The sequence below is a fragment of the Heterodontus francisci genome, chromosome 40, assembly GCF_036365525.1.
Source record: "Heterodontus francisci isolate sHetFra1 chromosome 40, sHetFra1.hap1, whole genome shotgun sequence".
NCBI lineage: Eukaryota > Metazoa > Chordata > Chondrichthyes > Heterodontiformes > Heterodontidae > Heterodontus > Heterodontus francisci.
In genome coordinates this window covers 4,992,504-5,004,266 of record NC_090410.1, presented here as the reverse complement: position 1 = coordinate 5,004,266, position 11,763 = coordinate 4,992,504, and the positions used below count along the sequence as shown (strand labels likewise).

Genomic DNA, 11,763 nt, shown 5'->3' with positions numbered 1-11,763 from the left:
TGCTCATAATGTAATTCAATTGTACTGTATTTTACAGCTGAAAGATTTGTTAAGTCCATCGTTTTATTTGCATTTTCCTTTTTCTGTTAAAAATGTTTTTCATTTGTCCTTTGTCTAACATGACATTTTTATTTTCCTTCTCTCCATCTGCATGCTTCATGTACGGTGCATGCTTTGCTGCATCGCCAACTGCACCAACGCCGTCGTCTTCCACTTGTTTCCCACCCCTCACCAACCTCCACTGTGTACACATCATGTTACCTGCATGCTCCGATCTGCACCATGACCTCGTGTAGGACCATAGCGGGAAACTGGGACCTGAAGAGTTTAAAGCCTGCCTTATCAGCTTGGGCTACGATGTTGGAAATGACCAGCAGGTATTGATGATTTGAGTGTAGTAAAAGTCAGTAAATAGCTAACTGTTTCTTTTTTTTTTTCTCCGTTTCTCTCCTGGATTCTGTGTTCTGGCCTATTCCCATCTTCCTTTTTTGAATTACCCTAACCTTTCTTTTCCTTTTGTTTCTCCTCCCAATTTTGGATTTGGTTGTGTACTTGTCTTGTCTGACCCGTAAACCCTTGTTTACGGTACTATGCCGTCTTGTGCGTGTTTTTCTCTTGCTTACTCCTGCTGGAGTAGAAGCGAACGGGGCTGATGGACGCTGATGATTTTCGAGCTCTCCTTATCTCTACGGGCTACAGTCTGGTACGGTTCCTCTTCCCTTCTCCACATCTTCAGAAATACCAGGGGTTTGACCTGTAAGCTCTCATATTTTAGTAAATCTTTTTTTGTAGATATAGACTTGCTCTTAGCAGCTTTATAACTTTCACTTTGATATGTCAACTGCATAGATTAGGTTTTCGGCAATGTTGCCATGTACTGGGCATTAACTTGTAACTAAGTGACCAGAGAAAATTTGGCACAGTACATCGGTAAAACAATTGAATTTGTTAGTAAACCACTTTTTAAAAAAAAACACTAATTGTGCCATTTTTCCCAAGGTGTCCTAATTTTGTTCATATGCTGTATAATAGGCATATGATTAATAAATTGGCTGGTATTTTCTACTTCACTTACCAGCCTGGAGTTTTCTACTCTGAGTAAAATGATTTGAGGCTGATGAGTGAACAGGCAGAAAACTCAGCCAGTCTTGTAAGCAAAGTCTTGGTTTTTTTTTCAAACCTTTTTAAAATGGCTGAATAATAGAGGTTACATTGTTGTCCAAGGTTATAAAGCCTCCCTTGCCTTCAAGCAAGAAAAGCTCAATTCCTCCATAATGGGTTTTAGGGCTTCTATGCCAGAGATTTCTATTTTTTGGCACTGGCCCTAGCCTTGTAAGATCTATTCTCTGGTTACTTTGTGATAATGTCACAATATTTTTCAAAAAGGATAAGATAATCATGAATTTATCCTTAATTTGAATTGTTTTAAATTGTATTTTAAATATTTTAGTGAGTGGAGAACAAAGAAAAGAAACTTGAATAATATGGGTTCTCCAATGACTGAAGGAGCTAGTACACTGATATTGAGGCATGTGGACTAGGGAGGTGCCAAATTCGATCTCTAATTTCTGCCAAGACAGCTGATCTCTGCCAAGGCATTATTTTGAAATGGCACCATTGCCCTCCCTCCTTCCAGACAGAGAAAGGAAAAATGTGCCAGGATTGCTGCTTGCCATTGCCCTTGTGTGGGTGTTGAATGAGAGCAGTTTGTGACCTGACTGATCTAGTTTGTGGTCTGGCTTCTCTTTTTGGATAAAGATTGAAAGTTACCCTAAGCTCCTGGTACAGGTTCACTGAGACATGCCATTGTGTCAATGGAAATAGCCTTCCTGACCCTTCAATTGAGAATTTTGGAGGAAGGAATGGGAGAAATGGAACATTCTTTTCGCTAGACAGTCTGGTAACTGATCCAGGGCTGTCTGCTTTCCTGAACTCCTGGCATGACTTCTGGTCAAAATGAACTGCAAGCCTGGAACTCCCTGTATCAAATGGAGAGGAACATGCTGTCAGTTCCCTCATTGCACATCTTGTCAGTCAGCCTCTGCTGCATTGACATCTGTGGAATAATCTTTGACCTGCATCCTAGCTGCAGGTGCCCAAGTGTAGAGAGGCAACATGGGAACAAATTGGAAGATTTGATTCTATACTAGTTTAACCTCTTAGTCTTGTCTCAAGTCTCTGTTAAGAGTTCATGTTTTTACTGTGCTGTGTAATTCCCAGGGTGAAGCAGAGTTTGCACGTATCATGGGTGTTGTTGACCCCAATAACACTGATCAAGTGTCATTCCAAGCCTTCATTGATTTCATGTCACAAGAGACAACAGACACAGATACAGCTGAACAAGTCATGGCCTCCTTCAAGATTCTGGCAGGAGACAAGGTAAGAAATTAGACGAGCAAGGTTGCAGGAAGATGTGCAACTCTGATCTAGAACATAATTCTGAAGCTTGTAAAGGCGATTATTCCTTCATCTGAAATTTTTCAATTTATGTTCTGAATTTGCATGGCTTTTTTCTGCAACTTTTGTCATGATTACATTTTATTTCAAAGCTTTTATAGATCTGAAAGTAAACAAACAATATATAGAACATATACAATATTTTTGAAGTACCACTATCCTTTGTAAAGGCAGGTTCTACTGTTAGTTGCATAATGACAGCAAGTCTCCATGTCACTGAATCAGTGCAGTGCTGATTTATTAGCTGTTGCCTTAGAGACCAGATGCAATCTTTAAGTGGAGTAAAAGCCCTTGCATTTGATTAAAGGCATTCATAGGGCATGTCTGAGCCTGTGTTGCTGTCAGTAGATGTCTTGTTTAATCTGTTGGAACATGTTTTACTGTGAGCAAATCAAGTGAGTAGCTGAGCCATAAAGCCCAGATAGGTCTGTTCATTTAGCTGATCTTGGCTAGGGTGATAGTTGTAACAAGGCCACATCTGTCCTTACAACCAAGAGTTAGGGATTGGAAAGTTGAGCATGCATATGTATGGATGTTGGGAGAGGAGTGGGTCAGATTTTCCTTGATGTTTTGGTGGAGGGAAACCTGTCAAGATTTGGTGTTGAAACTCGTACATAATGGTCTCTTGGTTGAGGTATGGAGGATGGCCAAGTCTGGACTAATTTAACTGAAACAATGTCACCCTAAAAGACACTAAGGCATAATTGACGAGAAGTTGAGAGTATGTCACAGTGGATATGTTCTAACTTTTTTAAACTGCAAACTCTAGATTAACAATGTAAATGGTCGATTCTGGCCTGGATGAATGGATGTTGGTCATTCAGCTAAAAATGTTCATACAAAGTTATTTTAAGTTCACATGCAGGAAGCATAGCAATAGAAGTAAAAACACTGTTCAACCTGGTATGACCACCAGACTGCTAGCTTTCATTCTTTCTGGCAATCACTGGGTGGAGTGCTGGGGCTTGACTTGCCTAACTATCAACACTCTTGCCTGATCAAGCTTGTTGGAGGGAGAGTGCCTGAGGCAAGTGCAGCTGCAAAAAGATTTTTTTACAGAAATCTTGAAACTGACATGTAATTTAAAATTTACTTTTTTCCTCAGCCAAATAAAACCACCTGCTACTTTGCATAATTAAATCCAAACACTTATAACTGTGGGTTTGAAAAATAATCTGTGCTGAACTTACCTTTCACTAATTTCTCTTCAGTTCCTTGAGTTTTTGTCTTCCGCTTCAGTGGAAAAGGTCATGGTGTCACCTCTGCATCTTTTCCTAGGTTGCAGAACCACCCTCAGTGAGGGAAAAAATCTTCGTCATCTCAGTCCTAAATGGTCGTCTGCTTATTTTGAGATTGTGTCTGCAGACAAACTCTAGATTAACAATGTAATTGGTTGATTCTGGCCTGGATGAATGGACGCTTGTCATTCAGCTAAAAGTGTTCATACAAAGTTATTTTAAGTTCACATGTAGGAAGCCCAGCAATAGAAGTAAAACATTCTGCAACCTGACATGGCCGCCAGACTGCATGGCCATAGTCTGGACTCCCCAGCTAGGGGAAACATCCTTCCTGCATCAACCCTGTCGAGCCCTGTAAGAACTTTGTATGTTTGAATGAGATCACCTCCCCTTCTAAACTCATGAAAATAGAGGCCCAGTCTATTTAATCTTTCCTCATAGGTCAATCCCTCCATCCTAGGAATTAGTTTGGTGAACCTTTGTTGTGCTCCCTCTATGACCAATGTATCTTTCCTTGGGTGAGACCAAAACTGCACACAATACTCCAGGTGCGGTCTCACCAAGGCTCTATATAATTGCAATAAGACATCTTTACTCTTATCGTCAAATCTTTTTGTAATAAAAGCCAACATACCATTTGCCTCCTTTAATTGCTTGCTGTACCTGCATGTTAGCTTTCAGTGACTCATTAACAAGGACACCCAAGTCCCTTTGAAATTCATCTCTTCCTAGCCACCCTCCATTTAAGAAATACTCTATTTCTGTTTTTCATACCAAAGTGAATAACCTCACATTTCTCCACATTGTATTCCATCTGCCAAATTTTTGCCCACTCACTTAGCCTCTCCAAATCCCCTTGAAGTGTCTTTGCATCCTCCTCACAACTCACTTCCATCTAGTTTTGTCATCTGCAAACTTGGAAATATTACATTTAATCACCACATCCAAATAATATAAATTGTGAATAGCTAGGGCTCAAGCACTGATCCTTGCGGTACCCCACTAGTCACAGTCTGCCCATCTGAAAATGACCCATTTATTCCTACTGTTTTCTGTCCATTAACCGGTTCTCAATCCATGCCTGTATATTTCCCCAATCCCATGTGTTCTAATTTTGTTCACTAACCTCTTTTGTGTGGGATCTTATCAAAAACTTTCTGAAAATCTAAATGTACCACATCCACCTGTTCCCTCTTATCTATTGTTAGTTGCATCCTCAAAAAAAAACCTTCAGGTTTGTTAAACATGATTTCCCTTTCATAAATCCATGTTGACTCTGCCCAATCCTACCATTATTTTCTAAGTGTCCTGTTATCACATCCTTTTGTTATAGATTCTAGCATTTCCCTATGACTGATAGGCTAACAGGTCTGTAGTTCTGGTTTTTTTTTCTCTCCCTCTTAAATGGTGGAGTTACATTTTCCACCTTCCAATCTGCAGGAATCATTCCACAGTCTATTAAATTTTGAAACGTGACCACCAATGCATCTACTATCTCTACAGCCACCTTTTTCAACTCTGGGATGTAAATCATCAGGTCCAGGGGATTTATCTACTTTAAGTCCCATTAATTTTTCTAGTAATTTTTTTACTAATATCTTGCAGTCCCTTGATTCTCCATTATTTCTGGGAAGTCCTCGCTGGACCACATGCATGATGGTGGGCTTGCTTTGCTCAGAGGTCCTGAAGGCAGGAGAGGGGGTTGATTCTTGTTCCCTGGTTGCTGGCTGTGGTGCTCTGTGGGCTTGAGGGGGTTCCCGGTCACAGCTGGATCTTCTCTTGATACTTTCTGGGGAGAGACCTGCTTTGTTGGCTTTTCAGTTACTGCTCTCTACTGTCTGTGATAAAGCTTACAGTCTCTCCAGAGCTGTGTAAGCAGTCACATGACTCTATCAAGCCCCTTTTTTTTTAAATGAGGCTTTTTCTGGAATCTTGGATTCAAGGTTCTGCATGCTTCAAGGTGTTTAGTCACACTTGGAGGGAGGTTGGCTCTTTCAAAGTCAATGGGTGTAGATGGCCTTGACTGTTAAGGTCATTCTAGGTAATTCAATTTGAGAGCCAACCATTGTTTTGGCTAGGCTAGGTGAGACTTTTCATCTCCAGTTTTAATCTTGTGTTTCAGATAGAAATTGCAGTGGTCATCTTGGCTGCCAGTTTTTAAAAAAAGCTACTTGTTTTATTTTTCCATTAAAAGTCTAATGTAAGGTTACAACCGATGAAATTAATATTTCCCCTTTGGCATATAGGGTTTTCATGACAATACCTATAGAAGCTTTTACAGTCCTTTTGAATGTTTCTTGCTAGTTTACTCTCATTGTGTTTTTCCTTTCTTAATCTTTTTCTGGGTCCTCCTTTGCAGAATTCTGAATTGCTCCCAATCCTCAGGCTTACCATTTTTTGGCAACTTTATTCACATCTTCCTTTGCTCTGATTTATTTTGTTAGCCATGGTTAGAACACTTTCCTTGCTGGCTTTTTGTGTTAAAGGAATGCATTTTTGTTGTAAACTATGTATTCTTTAAATGTTAGCCATTGCCTGTCTACCATCATACCTTTTTAACTTCGTTTCCCAATCCACCATGACCAATTTGCCCCTCATACCTTCATAGTTTCCTTTTTGTTAACCCTAGTTTCTGATGGAATTTTACATCGTTTGAAAGTGATGTCATTCAATCATATTACAGACACTCCTTCCTAAAGGCACCTTTTACAAGATTATTAATTAGCCCTTTTTCATTGCACAATACTAGATCTAAAAATTCCCATTCCCTAGTTGGTTCCTCAACTTACTGCTGTAGAAAACCATCTCGCATACATTCCAAGAATTTGTCCTGTACAACATTAGTACTCAAAGTTTATTTGGTCAACAGCACCTTCCAAACCTGCAATTTCTTCCACCTAGAAGGACAAGGGCAGCAGATGCATGGGAACACTTCCACCTGCAAGTTCCCTTCCAAGTTGCACACCATCCTGACTTGGAGTTATATCGCTGTTCCTTCACTCTTCCAGGATCGAAATCCTGGAACTCACTCCCTCACAGCGCTGTGGCCGTACCTGCACCTGGTGGACTAGTGCTCAAGAAGGCAGCTCATCACCTCCAGGGCAATTGGGAATGGGCAACAACTGCTGGCCTTGCCAGTGACGCCCACATCCCATGAAGGAAAATAAAGGGTCGGTAACCAGAGGGTATAGATTCCAGGTGATTAGTAAATACGCCAGAGATGACGTAAGGAAACATATTGTGCAGTGCGTTACCAGCATCTGGAATACACTGTCTGAAAGGGTGGTGGAAGCAGGTTCTGTATCAACTTTTAAATGGGAATTGGGTAAATACTTAAAAGGGAAAAAATTTGCAGGGCTATTGGGGAATGGGACTAATTGAATAGCTCTATCGAAGAGTTAGCACTGGCTGAATGCCTTCTATATCATTCTGTAATGGTCTCCTGCTAAAATTATTTGCATTCTTTTAATTGGAATTAACAAGATCAATTCTGCAACTGTGAATCTTGGTTGGGAAAGATAAATATTAGCTTTTTGTTTTCGTTTTTTTAAAACCTCCAAAAGTTCCTGCTGGATTCTCTCACCCAATGACTTCAATAAGCTATCGCACTAGTTAATGTAGAATTTAACTGTTTAATTACCTTGCTATGCAACATAGTTCTGGTACTAGACTGGCAACCCAGAGGTAGAGTTCAAATTCCACCCATGGCAAGTCTTAAATTTGTATTCAATAAACTTGGTTATTTGTGGGCTTGCAGCAGGATTGAAAATGGCCACAGTCAAAACTGTCCTTCATATGTCTCGAGTCCCAGGCTACACTGTTGGCTCTTTTTAATGCCTTCTGATAAGTCTAGTAAGCCACTCAGTTCCAAAAATAAAATACTTAGAAGGCAGGTCACAAACTAGAGATGGGCAATAATGCAGCTTTGACCACATCTTGAACAAATCTAAACAAAAAATAGATGCCCCAATTCAGCAGTATAGCTTGAATCATCTTTTCCTGGTTGGGATGTCAGAAGCTCCTAACAAGCTTTTTTTTGTGAATTCTTTCTTTTCAGAGCTACATCACGGCAGAGGAGCTGCGACGTGAGCTTCCCCCAGATCAAGCTGAATACTGTATTGCCCGGATGGCTCCATATGGAGGACCTGACGCAGTGCCTGGTGCTCTGGATTACATGTCCTTCTCCACAGCTTTGTATGGTGAAAGTGACCTGTAATCTGATCATCTTTCTACAGTCAGCTCACTTTTATTCCCCCCTCTCTTGCGCACGCTCGCATCACCACCACATGTCAGTGCTATAAACAGCATATTGGAGTTAGCACATTTACTGGGGAACCTTTACCGTACATTCCATTACGTGTCTTATAATGACTTTCAGTCTTAAATCTATGCAAATATTTCCATTTTTGTTTCTATATTGGGTGGTAATGCAAACATTTTTTCTGCAAACTGTTATTGGAGCAAATCAAATGTTATTCATAAGTACCACAGGAACTCTGTGAATCAGTCTGATGGGAATTTGGAGGTTTTGATTTTAAATTCTAAAAATTCCATAGGAAACTGGCTCCTTTGTATTTTTCAAATGTACTCTATACTGTAAAACTAAATATTTTTGTATTATAAATATTTAGTATTTCTGCTGTTTTCACTCCCCCCCCCCCCCCCCCCCCCAAAAATCTACAAGTGCGATAAAGATGAGCTGCTTCGATGAATGGAATTTTTTTTGCAGCTACTATATAAAAAAAAAAAATTTGCACCAAGTATGAATAGTACAAATGTATTTTATGGTTAAGATACTTAGCTCCTGAAGTGCAGCGTATGCTTGAACCCCCCCCCAGCTAATAGCTTGTTTAAAAAGGTGGTTGGGTTACCTGGCAATATTTTTACTGAAAATCATGGCTGATTTAGTTGGCAATTTTTTTTCTTCAGTGTTCCAGTGTAGCCCACACTGCCCTCGCTATACAGAATCAGTTAAGCCTTTAGAAAACAAATGTTCAGATGCGCCAGAAGACGCTTGAAGAGGCAGATCTTCTAAAAAGAGATAAATGGCTGGTGGTGGGTTTGAAAGCAGTAATGTAGTTGAGAGGTTCTGATGGCATCCTAAATAAACCAAGCGCAGAGTGGTTTCGGAGGGTCACCAGAACCCAAGGATGAGTTACTGCCTCCATAGTTGCCAGTTATTTATAATAATGTATAGCTTATTAAAATGAAGTTTGACTTTAGTTGCTGTTGTGCAGTGAGCTCGCTGAATACAGGTAAGGCAGTGTTGAAGCATAACCAAAATTGAGTAGGACCAGAGGCATTGGTACTGCGGTGTTTGTTCTTCCAGGAAAGAATTAATGAGGGAATAAACTAACTGTGGTATTTATAATAGGGTTTCTCCTTTATCCTGTGGCACCAGTGAAGCCATTGTGTCAGGATAGTGCAGTCTCCCACTGGGAAACCAAAATCACTACCATAAATTACAAGAGCTAAATCATGGAAAAGCAAGGGCGGTGAGTGTAGAATTGCCCAAATCCAGACTGAATCATGAAATACCATTGTATTATAACCAGTGAAGAGTGGTGCGTACCACAGGGTAGGGAGTGAATTTGGATTTGGACACCAGGTGCGTTAAGCCTGCTAGAATAAAAGCGTTGAATCGACTGTTAATCAAGGAATTTAGAGGGGTTTAAAATTAACTTGTGCTGTTGCAATTATACAACTAAATATTTTAAGTCATGTGGTTATAAAGCAAGACCACTAAGTATTTGAAGCTGTAGTGTGACTGGGGCTGTGGTGACCTAACAGTTTCACCTGAGCTTCTCTGCATTGGGCACCTGACAGTTAAAATTATGCATCAGGAGAGATTCTCCTCCCATTTTGATAGTTCAGTTGAGGGGCAAATAGCACGTTTCAGATAGAGAAGATATTTATCTCTCCCATATTTAATCATCTTGTACATACTGCAGTGACCTTTAATTTGAATGAAGACTGCCTTTTTTAAAAAAAAACAAAGCTGGACTTTTTCTGTGAAGGTACTGTTTTTTGCAGAAAAAAGTCCCTAGTTGAAAAAAAAACGGGTGCTGTCTTGGTTTTGTTTTAATTCTTTTCAATTCTCCTTGCTCCTGGGACGTACCCGACATTGAATTATTGAGACACAGGCTGGCCTTGAGTTAGAGTAATAGCTGCAGTATTTTTTTTTTTGGTGGTGATTGAGGGCTTTTTCTTTTTACATTAACACGGGAACTTCTTATACAGTATATAAATATATATCATCTGAAACACTTTCCTGGTCTGTGTAATTACTGCTTGATTTTAAGAGGAAATAAATTGAACATTCTGAAAAACATTCCAATGGACAAATGAGATTTTCTGGAATATTAGTGAAGAGGTGTCTCTGAACATATTTTTTCCCCCTGCTGTTATAGCCTATATTGCAATGTTTGTGAAGTGAGATAAGTGAGGGCTGCCTTTCTACATTTGATCTAAGGATTATTTTCAGTTGGTCTCTGCTACCTTAGCCCTAATTAGATGAAATAAATCATCAATATTTTTGAGAAAGAAAAGGTGCTGGACTCTTTTTTTTTAAATTTTGAAACTAATCATTAATTTTCAACTAGTTTCCTTTCTGTTTGCATGTGCCTTCTACTTCCATTGTTGTGCTTTACAAAACCTGCTCCTGAGCCACTTAACTATCCACGGAAGCTCAGTTGAACTTTGGAATTCAAGTGAGCAATTGTGGATTAACATGGCCTGTTGATTTATTTTAAAATTAAGTCTATTGTACATTGTGTCATGGCTCATTATTGAGATCTGCTCATAAAGCAACATTTTCACAGCCTCTAGAATATCTGCAAAGTTGTGGCACTCCGATAGCAAACCGCTGTTATGCATGGTAAGTGTGGAAGTACTATATCACATCTGAAGAATGCCTCAAAATACCAAGTTACTAGTTTGTCATGAGTAACAGGTAAGTAGTTGGGCTCTTGTATTTTGAAAGTTAATCTTTATGCTGAATAATTCTAATCAGAGTGGTTGCCCTTGACATCAAAGCAGCATTTGACTGAGTGTGGTATCAAGGAGTCAATGGGAATCTAGGGGAAAACACTCCATTGGTTGGATTCATAGCTAGCACAAATGAAGATGGTTGTGGTTGTTGGAGGTCAATCATCTCAGTCCCAGAACATCACTGCAAGAGTTCCTCAAGGTAGTGTTCTAGGCCCAACCATCTTCAGCTGCTTCATCAATGACCTTCCCTCCATGAGGGCAGAAGTGGGGCTGCTCGCTGATGATTGCACAACGTTCAACACCATTCACGGTTCCTCGGATACTGTAGCAGTCCGTGTCCATATGCAGCGAGACCTGAACAACATTCAGGTTTGGACTGATAAGTGGCAAGTAACATTCATGTCACTCAAGTGCCAGGCAATGACTTTCTCCAACAAGAGAGAATCCAACTATCTCCCCTTGACATTCAATGACATTACCATCGCTGAATCCCCCACTATCAATATCCTGGGGGGGTTACCATTGACCAGAAGCTGAACTGGACCAGCCATATAAGCTCTGTGGCAAGGAACTCCCCTCCTGAATCCCCAAAGCCTGTCAATCAAGATACAAGTCAGGAGTATGATGGAATATTCTCCCCTTGCCTGGATGAGTGCAGCTCCAACAACACAAGAAGCTCGACACAAAAACCCAACAGGAAAGGTGAATCAACCGTGGCTAACAAAAGTTAAGGATTGCGTTAGATCAAAGGAAGTGGTTTATAAGGTCGCCAGAAAAAGTGTTAAGCCCGAGGATTGGGAGCAATTTAGAACCCAGCAAAGGAAGAGCAAGAAACTGATGAAAGGGACAAGAGATTATGAACCTTAAGCTAGCTAGAAACATAAAGGCGGACTGTAAAAGCTTCTTTAGGTATGTGAAAAGGAAACTATTAGCAAGGATGAATGTGGGTCCATTGCAGCAGAGACGGGAGAGTTTGTGATGGAGAATGAGGAAATGTCGGAGAGACTAAACAATTATTTTGTGTCTCTGTTCATGGAGGAAGATACAGAAAATCTCCCAGAAATACTAGGGCACCAAG

General features: G+C 40.2%; 1 protein-coding gene across 3 annotated transcripts in view; it reads left to right on the top strand.

Moving 5' to 3' along the window:
- The window catches only part of LOC137352994 (alpha-actinin-1-like), a 155,676-nt gene extending 145,433 nt beyond the window's left edge, over positions 1 to 10,243 (top strand). For all 3 annotated transcript variants that reach the window (XM_068018864.1, XM_068018863.1, XM_068018865.1), the window contains exons 19-21: positions 297 to 377; positions 2,221 to 2,379; positions 7,753 to 10,243. In XM_068018864.1, coding sequence (XP_067874965.1) covers positions 297 to 377; positions 2,221 to 2,379; positions 7,753 to 7,911 — 399 coding nt within the window. In that variant the 3' untranslated portion in view covers positions 7,912 to 10,243. The remainder of the gene's footprint in view (positions 1 to 296; positions 378 to 2,220; positions 2,380 to 7,752) is intronic.
- Positions 10,244 to 11,763: the final 1,520 nt, after the last annotated feature.